The 13,358-nt window shown below is 36.0% G+C and overlaps 2 protein-coding genes across 2 annotated transcripts; one reads left to right on the plus strand and one right to left on the minus strand.

The window, feature by feature from the left end:
- Window positions 1-168: 168 nt before the first annotated feature.
- LOC132703561 (cyclin-G-associated kinase) lies at window positions 169-9,720 on the minus strand. The gene is made up of 14 exons (XM_060672890.1): window positions 9,528-9,720; window positions 9,415-9,476; window positions 9,186-9,360; window positions 8,868-9,133; window positions 8,594-8,816; window positions 8,224-8,483; window positions 7,972-8,156; window positions 6,776-6,925; window positions 6,393-6,716; window positions 5,260-6,335; window positions 3,255-3,426; window positions 2,981-3,188; window positions 2,755-2,916; window positions 169-1,049 (listed from the first exon to the last, which is right to left on the minus strand). The coding sequence occupies exons 1-14, from the start codon at window positions 9,658-9,660 to the stop codon at window positions 939-941; spliced, it is 3,507 nt and encodes a 1,168-aa protein (XP_060528873.1). The 5' UTR covers window positions 9,661-9,720; the 3' UTR covers window positions 169-938.
- A 546-nt stretch (window positions 9,721-10,266) lies between these two features.
- On the plus strand, window positions 10,267-13,314 carry LOC132703002 (LMBR1 domain-containing protein 2 homolog). Its single transcript, XM_060671990.1, has 11 exons — window positions 10,267-10,576; window positions 10,634-10,782; window positions 10,837-11,004; window positions 11,057-11,267; window positions 11,320-11,496; window positions 11,561-11,738; window positions 11,817-11,998; window positions 12,063-12,302; window positions 12,357-12,558; window positions 12,616-12,714; window positions 12,786-13,314. The coding sequence occupies exons 1-11, from the start codon at window positions 10,403-10,405 to the stop codon at window positions 13,055-13,057; spliced, it is 2,052 nt and encodes a 683-aa protein (XP_060527973.1). The 5' UTR covers window positions 10,267-10,402; the 3' UTR covers window positions 13,058-13,314.
- Window positions 13,315-13,358: the final 44 nt, after the last annotated feature.

Raw genomic sequence — 13,358 nt, forward strand, 5'->3', positions numbered from 1 at the left:
TTGGGATGGTATTCGTCGACCTTCCCTGAATTTTCGAAACAAACAAAATTAATATATTTAATTTATATTCTTGTTTTAATACGATTATTAAAGTGACCCTTTCCGCGTGATTTGTGCATAATTGATTATTTTTGAGTAGTGGTGATCGTTTTTATTAACAATCGAAAATAAATTAACATTTGCTTGATGTATAACATTTACTTCAAATATGGTAAATTACAATAAAATTCACGTGTTCTCACGGCGCAACATAAAATAAATATTCCTGAACATTACATAAAACAAATATATTGTCTGACACTTTATAATAACAATTATAAAAACTATATTAAATAAGTTCAAATATTTTACTTGTGGTTGTTCTGTAAAGAATGAAAAACAACAACTTACTTTAAAGTATGACGCAATTGATGGGTGTTTACTTCGCCGTCAAATGTTACTATCGTTAAGAATCAATTCCAAGTCTATCAAAAAGCAGCTGAAACTATCAGATTTTGTTTTCCATTCCCGGTCCATACCAAGTACATAAATATAAAATAATATCATTAAATTTCTGTAAAAAGGAACTAATCAATGATGATAAAATTGCTGTACGAAAAACATCTACTTTTATCACTCCTTCATACACATAAAAAGGTGATGATTTTTAATATGCTCCATCGAGTTTCTACTCAAACTTTGCTTAAAACTTAAGTAACTATCCACAATGATTTGTGAATTCCAGCAAAATGCGATACTTAAGTACGTACCCCCGAGCAATACATTTTCCCGGCAGACATCTGGACACAGCCTCATGTGCATTACAAAACCAAACGACAAACCCCTAAAAAATCATACCTTTTCGATATTTATACATATATATACTCTTCTTAATCTCATTTAATTTAAGTAAAACGGAATGCCCTACGAAATTCCAAAAAACGTTTAGCGGCAATTTTTTAACTAGTGAATACGTTTTGCTGCGACGAGTCGCTCTCGAAATCACTCCAAGCGTTGTTCAGTTCCATGAATATCAGCTTTGCGAGGTTTTCGTTCGTCGTTCCGGCTTGCTGCGGCGAGAACAACGACGGTTAATAATCCGGGAGCCAGCTACCATTTTTTGAGTTATCATCAAAAGAAAGCTAAGTTTTTCTACTTTAGTTCATTTGATTTTGATAGTAACGAAATCGTCTTCTGTTATAGTAGTAATTAAACAAAAAACAATATCAAGAAAGATGATCATTTTCTTATATGTTAAGCAAATTTTGTATAGTTGTAAAAAAATTATTAGCTGACTGCAAGGTCGTATATTATCTATCAGCTTTCCGTGTAAACATATTAAAAATTAAAAATGATATAAAAAAAATTTGGTCAAGAGAAAATTTAATTTTTTTGGAAAATGGCTCCGATGACAATCCCGAAGTTAAAGTTCATTGCTGCAAGCACAGGCGTGTGAGATATTTCATTACTGATCACTGTTCAGCCGTGCAAAATTCAGTTAGGGACATTTTTCAGATAATTTTTATAAATAATAAATATGCAAAGTTTTAAGTTAAGCTGGATTTTGTTATTTATAAATTTTGATATTTTGTAAATGAATGAATCAGCTGAATAACTACCTAAATTTTCTTTTTATGCTTTAAACTATATATCCAAAATACATAATAATGTGTAAAATAAATATGGAGACATCAAAATATGAATAATAATATTTACAGGGCGAAATATAAGAAACATTTACTACGAGACTTTGGAGCTCATGAGCTGCAAATGTTATGGCCGTTTGTTTTTTGCCACACGGGACTGTTGAAGCTTAGGACAGCGAATATGTTTAAAGTACTGTATTTTTTTGTGTTTTTGGTTCCAAAAGGAAAGGAAATCTAAAATCCGCGTGAAAGTGAACAGCCTTATATCCAAAACCATGACATTTGTATGAGGCATGTTGAACTTAATCATAATATTTTGATGTCTAGTACTTCCAGTGTAGAGATTGCCCATTCTTTTTGAATCATTCTGTATATCTGATGTTTCGATGAGTATTGTCCCCTACGAGAGACTTTTGACAAAAATTCTGCCTTATTTTTTTCATAAATTCAGACATAAACCGTGAAAATTTGCCTTATTAAATTAAAATATATATTTTATCCTTGGTGGCCTTTCAGGCGCTTTCGTGCAATGTTGTATTACCGCCAAAACATTTATACAGAGTTGGTTAGTTTGCAAGTGTGCAAAGTGTTGAGAGTCCATAACATTTTTCGGTAACTTTTTTTTTAATTTACGCGTTTATATTGATGAACTCGGCAGATCCACAATATTTCCACTACATCCACCCTGCTTGCTTGTTTTTGGGGAAGCATCTTTTTTTCTTTTACTTCCGCTCTTGACTGGCTTTGTTGCAGGGGTTGGTTCGTGACGAGCTAATAATTATTTATAAAAGTTGTCTGAAAAATGTTGAATGAATTTTCTGCGATGCAAAATTCAGACTTTTTTTTTCATAAAATTAATGAAGTTACTGTCCCTGCATTAAATTTTAGCTTTGTTGACGTAATTATATTTTAGCCATATTTTCCACATATTTACGCGGTAACCTGATGTATAATACAACAATGTACAGTCCCATTACACATGTGCGACCTCAAACGCACTAGGTGGCTTGCACTTCCATTTTTAACATTAATCAATGAACTATACGAAAAAAGAGCCTTTTTACTATTGGTCATCACAAATGTCAGCTGATTTCCGGACTATAACCACTAAAACTAACCAAAACGTTACCTTATCTGGATGAACGGCCAGACACGCTCGCCTGTAGGCCTTTTTAACGTCACCAGCTGACACTAACTGGTGCATCTCGCACTTGTTCCATTTGGCTCCGTCCCATAAAATCGTGTGCATTGAACAAAGCAGCGCCCTGATGTTGTTCTTTTTACCCTCTTTCTGTAAACAAAACAACCAGTGCGGATTATCAGCGGTAATTATTCGTGGAAGAGGCAGCACTTACCCACTCCACAACTTTCAACGTTTCGGGATCCATGTAGGTGGCCATCTCCTCCTTCCTCATTTCATTTATGGATCTCGGCATGTTGTCCTTTTTGGGCGTGAACGTATACCCTTGCGATCCGAGCAGATCGCCGAACACGTCGTCGGGTTTTTTAGTTTTCGCGTTTTCTTTTTGGGCGCCGGTTTTGTTCAGCGGATCGAAATGAGTTCTAAAACAAGGAGAAACGCCCCACAGTAGTCGTGGTACTGTTCAAACGTTCTGTTTCGGCACTGACCTGCTATAGTCTGGCCCGGATGGCGATTTTGCGTGATGCTGAGGCGTGGTCGACTGACTGGTCTGGGGCGTCGTAGCTGGCTCGACGGGTGTCCGACTGCCGCTAGTAGGCGTTACCGACGGCTGAGGAAGCTTTTGCTGACTGCCCGCTAAGTTTAATTCGTCTAAGTTACCTACACAGAAAATCGGCATAAGGCCATAAGCGTATGTCAACATAATAATAAGGTTCAGTTTTACATGTTCATTTATTTATATACTCAATCAATAAATAAAATCTATTTTCTTAATAATCGAGTGGGATAATGAATTGAACAGGTTTGAACAAAGAAAACTGATACAACATGTCCCTGAATGTGTAAATCGTATGACAAACTTTATCCATTATTAATTTTAAACAGATGTGTAATTGCATATTTGAATATAATACTGGAAAGAACTGATATCTGATGATTAAATTTTAGATTTTAGAACGTGCAGAGTTTTTTTTAATGAAACATTTATTTCCTAAAATTGCAATAAAAAAATACAAAATAAAAGGTCAGAACTCAATGGTGCATTAATGTTTACACTCTCACCTCACTACCACCTCATCCCTTGTAGATGAGTACTGAACCGCGACCTTAAAAATATTTTTGTGACAGAAAATAAAAATTAATACAACATTCACAATTATAATTTTTGTGCATAATAAATTTAGAATTATGTTATGTTATGTTATACGTATATATCAGGAATGGGATTGTTAAGGCCTACAATAAATCGAAAAAAAAGAAAGTAATAAAGTTAGATACGAGGTCAATATAAGGTTCCTGGTCATAAATATATTATTGATGTTGAAGTGAAGTAGCTGAGAAAGAAATTGATGTTTTGTATTTTACTTTCTTAGGGCCATGTTTAGTCAGCGACATCTGAAGAGAATAAATTCGCGAAGAAACAAATGAATTACCTTGAATTACCCTGTTTAGTATATACCCAGCGACATAAACAATAAACATGTTTTTAAATTGTACAGTAGCTTCTTGCTAAAAAAGAAACATCCGTAAAAGCTAGCGGATTTTTGAGAACTAACAAATGATGTCACGGTTTTCCAGCGCAATCGACGATTCAAAACTTAAAAACCTGTACAAGAATGATTGATCGTAACACGATGAAAACGCAATAAAATGAACTAAGCAGCTATAGTACTTTTTACAAAACTTCTGGATTCCTCCTGCGTCTGTTTTTGCTGAATCAAACTTGCTGATGTTTCGCCAATCATCCTGTTGGCTTCTTCAGAGCTTGACTGAAACTGGCTCGTACCTTTTTATATATCGTTTGAGGAGGGCGGAGCTAAATGAGTAAACTCCTGGTATCTCAAATGGAATTTTGTCTTTGACGGACCAAAGATATTGAGAGATTTTTGGACAAGTGGTAAATATGGTTTTTTGACTTTGTACTTCTTTAGAACTTTTGATATGTGGTCAGTGATATTTTGAATGTAAGGAAGGACAACACTGGCAAGTGTAGGATTGCTTTCGGCCACATTGCTATTGGAAGGTTGTGGTGAAGTGTATTTTTTGGTGGTGAAGTGTATTTTAATGTGCAAATTATTAGAGAGAAGAGGAGACGTTAGTTGTTTTAATTCTGGGTTCAGTGACTCAGGCTGAGTTAGTTTTTCGGCTCTGTAAACAAGAGAGTTGATAACCGTCGATTAAGGTATCGGTCTGTGTAGAGCTTTCTTCTCAAAGGCTTCCATAACCCATAGCTGTTCCCGACGTTTGTTTGAAAAATTTGACCGTTATAAGAAAAATATGTTTCCGACAAGCATTTTTCACTTAAGGTGAGAAGCTTTGGTTCCAGATTCTCGGACTTTAGTATATCCGAAATGATGTCGAGAGTTTCAGGAAGCAAGCAGCAAGTTTGACTCAGCAAAAACAGACGCAGGAGGAATCCAAAAGTTTTATAAAAAGTATTACAGTAACCTGTGGAAGTTTCTTTGAAAAATTAATGAGCTGCTATAGACTTACCAAAATCCGCAAAAAAGTCTTTCTTCTGCTGACTTTCCGGTTGCACCTTGGGTTTCTCACGAGAATTTCCAGAGTTTCCGAAACTACTCCAATCACCGAGGAGATTGTTATCGCCCCCGTCCCCTACAGAGCCGAACGGATCGAACACATTCTCAGAGGCCGGCTTTTGACTAGCAGACGATGAACCGAATGCCGAAAACACGTCGTTACCGATCGAGTCCCCGCCCAATCCGCTAAGCAGGTCGAAATTCGAGCTGGGCGAAGGTCTAACGAGGTCATTCCGACTCGTCGATGAAGAGTTCAAATTTAAAAGGTCCACGACCGTTTCTTCGACGACTGTTGGTTCTTTTGCCTCCTCCTCCGTTTCCGAATCGCTCGGCGTATCGATTTTTTCGATAGCGACGCGTGCCGGACAGGGCGACGGTGGCGCCGGCCTCGACGGTCTTTCGGGCCGTGAAGGCTTTTGTATGGCCGGTCTTTTACTGACGAAATTATCTACGGTTTCCTCCTTTTCGAGTTGAGACGTGAAGACCGTATCCATAACTCTGACGTTCTTGTCCGTTTGCCAGGGAGCAGGCTGGGAAGGCCTTTTCTCGACGTCCGAAACGAAAACGTTCAAGGCCACATTGAAGTTTTGTTGGTAATGATCCTGGCCTTCCGATAGGTCGTCCAGATCCGACCTAGTAAATCTGAGGCAAGTCTCCTCTTCGGGTATGTACCCTGTATGTAGCTGTATTTGGCAAACTTTGATACCGGTGGCTTTGCCCTGGGTCATCACGCCTCCGAGGATATTTCTCGCGTGGTACACTATGATGCAAACGTCGCCGCACACGGTGGTGTTGATTGGTAGGAGGCATTTGCCTTCCGCTATGTTGTACAGTCTCATTCTCTCGTATTCTTGTATGGTCGACAAGATGCAACGGTTCTCACTGTACACTTCGAGGTACGGTCTGCAGCCGTCTCGCACTTTGGTAAAAAGAGGTACGGGTTGCATCTGAAGGGAGACCAACGTTACCGGGCAGTAGTGGGGATACGAAGATGGCTCTCTGACTATATCGGAAAGGTAATACAGATATCTGTAAAGAGGTGCTTGCTTACTGAAACATTTTCCATAAAATAACAAATTGGCCTACCTGAGTTCTGACGCTCTCATATTCGGAGGGCATCGTTTCACAGCAAACATCTGCAAAGCATCCTCAGGAACTTCATAGAGACCTGCGTAGATCAACAGAGCGCACACCATGGTAGCCGAAGTGGCCTTCCCGTCAGAACAATTCAATACCACCGCATTCCGACTATCCCCTGCCAAATATTGGTAGATATCTTCGCAAAGCTGGTACATGGAGTTGAGTAGGGGGGCATTAAAATGATCGGGGTAGGCGAACGAACAATCTACAACCCTGGCTTGGCCAAATTTTGATTGGAAAGGTTTGTTTGATAAGTTATATATAGAATATCTGAAACGAGGTTAAAAAAATTAGCATTTCTTGTAGTGCGCATATGATCGTGAAGTTACCTAAAATTAGGATGCCTCGAGTCCAAAAATAGTTTGACATCCTCAATGTGATTAATTCTGTAAGTGGTTTCAAATCCTTCAGACGGATAGGGCATTACCATTATTCTAGATGTTATATAGTGTATGTCCAAGTCTGTTCTGCCCATACTCCTTAAATATGGCAAATTATTTTAATTACTGATTTTGATATAAACTTTAATTTCCATTTTCCTCATACACACCATATAGCTTATAATTTTGGATACTTTTTAAAGATAGTAAGCGCTATGCGGATGATAAAGCTCAGTTATATATTTCCCAGATATCTAATCAGACCTACATATTTTTCACTTATACATAAGTGGGTTACAGTACCTCACAGGTGCCTGGTATCCTACCCCAAAAAAATATCTAATTTTAGGACTGAACCAGCTATATAAAAATCAAATTTGTTTTTATATACAGGAAGTCATTTAAAACAGGTGCATAATTATCTTACTTATTGTCACAAAAATATTGACTTTAAAAGGAAAACATCCCTACTTTTTGAATACCCCAGGAGGGAAAAATCAATAAAATGGTTAAAAAGTTTTTTAAAACAATACTTAATGAAATTTCCCGGAAAAAAAAATCTGTTTTGGTATTCTTTCTTTACCTTGTGTAATAAGTTTTCGGTGATAGTTGTTACTAGTGTTGGGACTGCTCAATTGACCAAACTTCTTAATTGATTAGTCAAAAAACATCTTGCAATTGTAGAGTGTTATCTATCATTATTTAATAATTTTATAATAAATTATTATAGTGATTCAAGGAATCCCAATAATAATATAATTGGTTCCCAGAATGACGCGACAGCGACATAAGGCACAATATAGATAAATATAAATTTTACAGTATTTTTAAAATTATTTGGTTAATTGACACAAAAAAATTTGACCTGTCAATTCGACAACCCTAGTTGTTAGATTAAGCATTACCACCATATTTTATAATATCACATATTAAGATATTGCAAAATATAGTTTTAATGTTTTTATTTAATTAAGTTTTTTCAGATTTATTATATAAATGCAACTTATTCTAAATATTTAGAGGATAGGTCTAGTATAAGAATTGTAACCAATTTTCTTTGGTCTAGTAAATATCTTTCTCCTCCTCTTTGAAGTAGTAGTTCATATGTCCCCAACAATTAATAAAATTTAAAACAGTTTACTCACTGTTGCATTGTAGCCATTACTTTGGTACTGGTGTCTTTAAGATTCTTCAAAAAACTGCCGGCGCCGCCCCTAATTGACGAAAACAGACCACCCTGTTTTGGTTCGGGCTGTTGCGGAGGAGGAATTTGTGGACGTTGTGGCGGATGAGCGGGTTTTTGTGGCAGTTGTGCCGGCCTTTGTGGAACCTTAGAATGAACAAAAAATTAATTTTTTAGTGATTAGTAAACAGGCCATAGAACATAAGATGAATACCGTAGCTTGGGCAGTTCTTTCACTTCTTCCATTAACATGTGCGGGACTAGAACTTGGTTGTTGAGGTCTGGGTGGCGGTTTATTATTTACTCCACTATCTAGCAAGCAATCCCCGTTACCAAAATCGCCAACATTGTGACTAGCTTTGAATGGTAGTGAAGCTTTCAAATTGTAACCTAGCGATTCTCCAATTGCGGCAAGGCGTTCCAATATGCCAGTAATAGTTATACGATGTTCGGGGTTGGCTTGGAAGCATCCCTCTGCAATTTATGATCAAACAAAAATGGAGACAATAAACATACACAAAATTAAAATAGACTAACCAACCCTTCTACTGATAAGAAAATCAAATTAGAAATGACAAACTTACTTAAAACATTATGGAAACATGCATATCTAGGATCAGGGGGCAGAGTATAGTTTGCATTAATTATTCTTAGTTTGGCACTGTCATCAAATGGATGCTTCATATAACATAGAGTATATAATATGCATCCCAATGCCCAAATATCAACTGGAGGTCCTATATAGTGGTTACTCCATGTGTCAACCATTTCCGGTGCACGGTACATCGGGGTGGTGAACCTGGCCATCTAAAGTAACAGACTATCACTACATATCGAAAATCATTGCTTACAACTTACATTTTCTTCTAAGCAAGAATGTTGGTTAGCTGACCAACTCAAATTGGGCCTGAAAATTTCTACCGTTGCAGAGCCAAAGTCGCACAATTTGATCATTCCATCCGAGCTTATCAATAAGTTTTCTATCTTTAAATCTCGATGCACAATGGGCGGAACTTGCGAATGTAGATGGGAGACTGCTCTACATGTTTGGTAAAAAATCTTTGCTATCGTTTCAGCATCAAATGGAGCAGTTCTTGGTTGGAGTACATCCACCAGAGAACCACCTTGAAATACGTTAAAAATCAGGCAATGCAAAAAAGAAAAAAAAGTGTTTACCAGGACACAATTCTGTGACCACCAAAAATTCTGACTGTCCATGTGTTGTCTGTGACTTATCTATAAAGGAAGCTGATAAGTATTGGATGATATTTGGATGTCCAGCAACTTTTTTTAAAATATTAATTTCATTAACTATAATATTCCTAGCTTCTTCATCAGCTGCTAAAAGTCTCTGAAACAGACAAATGTTCAGATTGGACATACAAAGGACATTATTTTCTTTTACTTTTAAAGCATAATCCTTCCCTGTGGAAACATCTTGTGCGACAAATACGACAGCAAAACCGCCTACAATAACAGGTTTAAGTTTAAAACAATCGAAATCATTATAGGAAGTACCTTCGGCAATAACTTTTTTAATCTTTAGTCTAACGTTAGATATTTCTACAATTTGACCCACAAATGCATTGTCAATTTGTCCATTAGTCGGTGCACTAAAGTACTCAAAAGCGGATTTAAGTAAATCACTCATTTTAATTCAGGCTTGTTAAAAAATAAAGAAATAACTACCCCCTTCATGAACACAGCTGACATCAATGCATCTATGACAGACAGTACATTGACAATCAGAGAATTATCATTTTGTTGATTGCTAAGTCAAATTGTCAGGATCATTCGCCCACGGAGTAAACTGTTTTCTTTATTATTGTTTTGTTAGGCAAATTATTACAAGGTACTCCAATTATCTTTGATAAAGTGTTTAAAGCACTCAATGTAAGAAAAAGACATATTAGCACATTCATTTATAAAATTAGTAAGTCGAAGCTAGTTGCTTGGTTCTCAAATAAACGAGAAATGAAACGTAACTATTTCTTGTTCTGTGTTGTTTTGACTTTTGACAACATTGACATATAAGTTGTGGTTTTTAATGTAACGTAACACAAAAAAACAAAAAACTACGTAACTATTTTTTTTAAACAGTTGAAATCAATTCTCTTTTTTTTGGGTGGTTGCACTTATCGTCAGCAGTGCGGATATGCTATTTGTGTTTTCTTGGAAATTATGTCTTCACAGAGTCCCTTAAATTTAAAACCTCTGCTAAATAAAACTGGGTTGCTAATGATTGAGGATGAGCTGGAGTTAGTCTTGTGCAAACCTCGACTGATTCCTTTAAAGAGTTTAACTTTAGAGAAACTAGAAAAAATGCAGCAAGAAGCGCAAAAAGTCAGACAGAACAACTTAAAAGAATAAATTTTGACACTAAATCTAGTGAGATGAGTTACACTCCACTCATATCAAAAATATTGATATCATTTATCATTTCCTCCACTGTTTTATACCGTTATGGTAATTGGTTTAGGCATCGTATATTTGTAACACTAACTGTTTTATTGGCTTGGTTTTGTAGTTTCCTTATTATTTTTGCTCTACCTTTAGATGTTATTTCGGTAAGTGTAAATGGGTGTGAACTGCAATGCACGCCTGTTTATTGTTTTGTATTGCAGACTGTCTACAGACAACAGAATTATTCTATTTCCACCCTAAATGATACTTTAGAAGAACTTAAAATACAAGAACCCTCTGGTTATTTACCTGAGAGGGTTTTTATCAATTTGTGGAGGACCGTTTATTGGAGCACTCAATTTTTAACATGGTAGATAATTAAATTATGAAATATTTATTTTACATGTTTTAATATACATTTTAGGATGATAATGCCAATGATGCAGTCTTATATTAAAGCTGGAGATTTTACTGTAAAAGGAAAATTAAAATCAGCTCTTGTAGATAATGCTATTTATTATGGATCCTATTTACTTATTTGTGGCATACTTCTCATTTATTTAGCACTTAAGCCGGGTATTGATTTAGATTGGTAATATTTATGTTTCTCAAACAAAGCATTTTAATTCTTATAATTTCTTTAGGAGTAAACTAAAAACCATAGCTTCATCAGCAAGTAATACATGGGGACTTTTTTTGCTGGTTTTATTGCTTGGTTATTCTCTAGTGGAGGCCCCAAGAAACTTTTGGAACAATTCGAACTATAGTTTTAAATTAACTCAATATTACTTCAAGCTAGCAAAATTGAGTTCTGATAAATGTGAAGCCGAGGAAACTGTAGATGATGTTTTGGAAGTATGTTTCAAGTTTTATATTGTATCATATGGTGAAAAAAATTATATTTCAGTCACTGCAAGCTGTTTCTATTGCGGTTAAACCTGGTCACTATCTTTATCCACAATTTGAAACGATATTGCAGAAGGTGCCTTTAGAGTTGAGGGATAGAATGAGCCGTAGAAGACTGCCAGATGACACACCCACTGATTCCCCCACTGAAAAGGCTCTGGTCAGGTTGCACAGACAGGTATCTTAGTAGTAAAATATTTTCTGTTTTTAGATGTAAAATCTTTGTAACTAAATGATTTCAGACAATAAAATCACTGCAAGTGCTACAGAGGACTGAAACACAATGGCACTTGCTGATAAAGAAAATATTTGAGTGTGAAGATACCTTGAAAAATCAGGTTGCCAGGGACAGAAGGTTCAGAAGGACATTTCCGTCAGAGCCTGGTTATTTTACCAGATTTGCATATATGGCCACTGTAGGTATGTGATAAATTTTCTATATTATATACATTGTTTTTTCTTAAATTTATTAATTAAATTTAATGTATTTTGTTTTAGAATGGTATTGGAAGTGCTTAATTTCATGTTACTGTTGGAAAATTTTTAGTATCATTACTGGTATTATGTCAGTCTGCATAGTATGGTCTGAAGTTACTTTCTTTAATGTGCACCCTCCATTGTCAATATTTGCCATTATTGTTAATGCAGCAAAGAAAAATTATGATTACTTTACAATAGAGGTAATAACTTGTCTTAGGTATGTCTTACTGAAATTTCTTCTCCATGAACAAATGTATGTTTCAGGTTCTTTCAACATTTATCATTCTTTATCTAAGCTTCTGCGCATATTCTACGGTACTTAAAATAAAAGTTTTAAATCTTTATTATCTGGCCCCTCATCATCAGACAAACGAACACAGCCTGATTTTTTCTGGTATGATGTTTAGCAGACTCACCCCAGCCTTGTGCCTTAACTTTTTAGGATTGATCCATATGGACAGTCACGTTATCCACAGCGAAGTAAATGAAACCTCATACACGCAGGTTAGTTATAAATTTGCGCGTCAATTTTGAACTGTTTATTTTCATCTGATGCAGATAATGGGGCATATGGACGTTATTGGAATTATTTCCCATGGATTCAATATTTACTTCCCCATGGCTATACTAGTGTTTTGTCTGGCCACTTATTTTAGTCTGGGTTCGAGATTTTTGTCAATGCTAGGGTTCCACCAATTTGTTGGTGATGAAGAAATGACAACTGACTTGGTTGAAGAAGGAAGAGAACTCATAAAAAGAGGTACATATTGCAAGTAATTTGTTGATTTACAATGTTCTTGTTTTTCTTTTATTTTAGAGAAGCGTAGAAGGCAGAGACTTGAAGAATCATCCATGAGAAGGAAGGAGTATGAGGATCGATTTCCAGCTACTGGGCGTTTCAGGCAGAGTGATTCAGGTAAATTTAAGATAACTACTTTAATTCATGTATAAGCGTCTACCTAACTCAATTGATGGTGGAAATTCTAGGTAGAACCCTTGAAGATCAAGAAAGCATCAGAATTAGAGACTCTTATCAGCTGGAGATGTATGACGGTACTGCATTTAGAACTGATGATGTGGACACTAGGTTTCCACCAGAGCAGGATGACATTGATTTGAGATTTGGGGCTAGTACAGGGATAGGGTCACATTATAGTAGTGAGGGTAGTTTGGGAACTAGGTTTACGGATGGATATCAACAGGAAAACAATTCAAAAAGAGTGGGATACCCTCCCAGAGGTATTTTCGATGATGTTTAATTATTAATGCAGTTTAAGTTGATCAAAGCTTAGTCAGGCACATTGTGGATTAGAAAAGGGGTGGCATCAGGAGTGATTGGTTGCAGTTATTAACATTTTCTAGTCCTTTTTTTTACAACTTGCAGTTATGTTAATGTAACAATTAGATTAGGATCAGTGCGTTGTAGGTTAGTTATGGAAAAACCTTTAGACATTCCACTTTATTTTTGTTTGTGTTGTATATATAAACCTGATTATTGAATAAAATGTTAACCATTCTCCTTTTGAATTTTGAAAGTTACTCTCAACTCAGAAAAAAAAG

The sequence above is a fragment of the Cylas formicarius genome, unplaced genomic scaffold (assembly GCF_029955315.1).
Source record: "Cylas formicarius isolate icCylForm1 unplaced genomic scaffold, icCylForm1.1 PGA_scaffold_6__28_contigs__length_40554024, whole genome shotgun sequence".
Classification (NCBI taxonomy): Eukaryota; Metazoa; Arthropoda; class Insecta; order Coleoptera; family Brentidae; genus Cylas; species Cylas formicarius.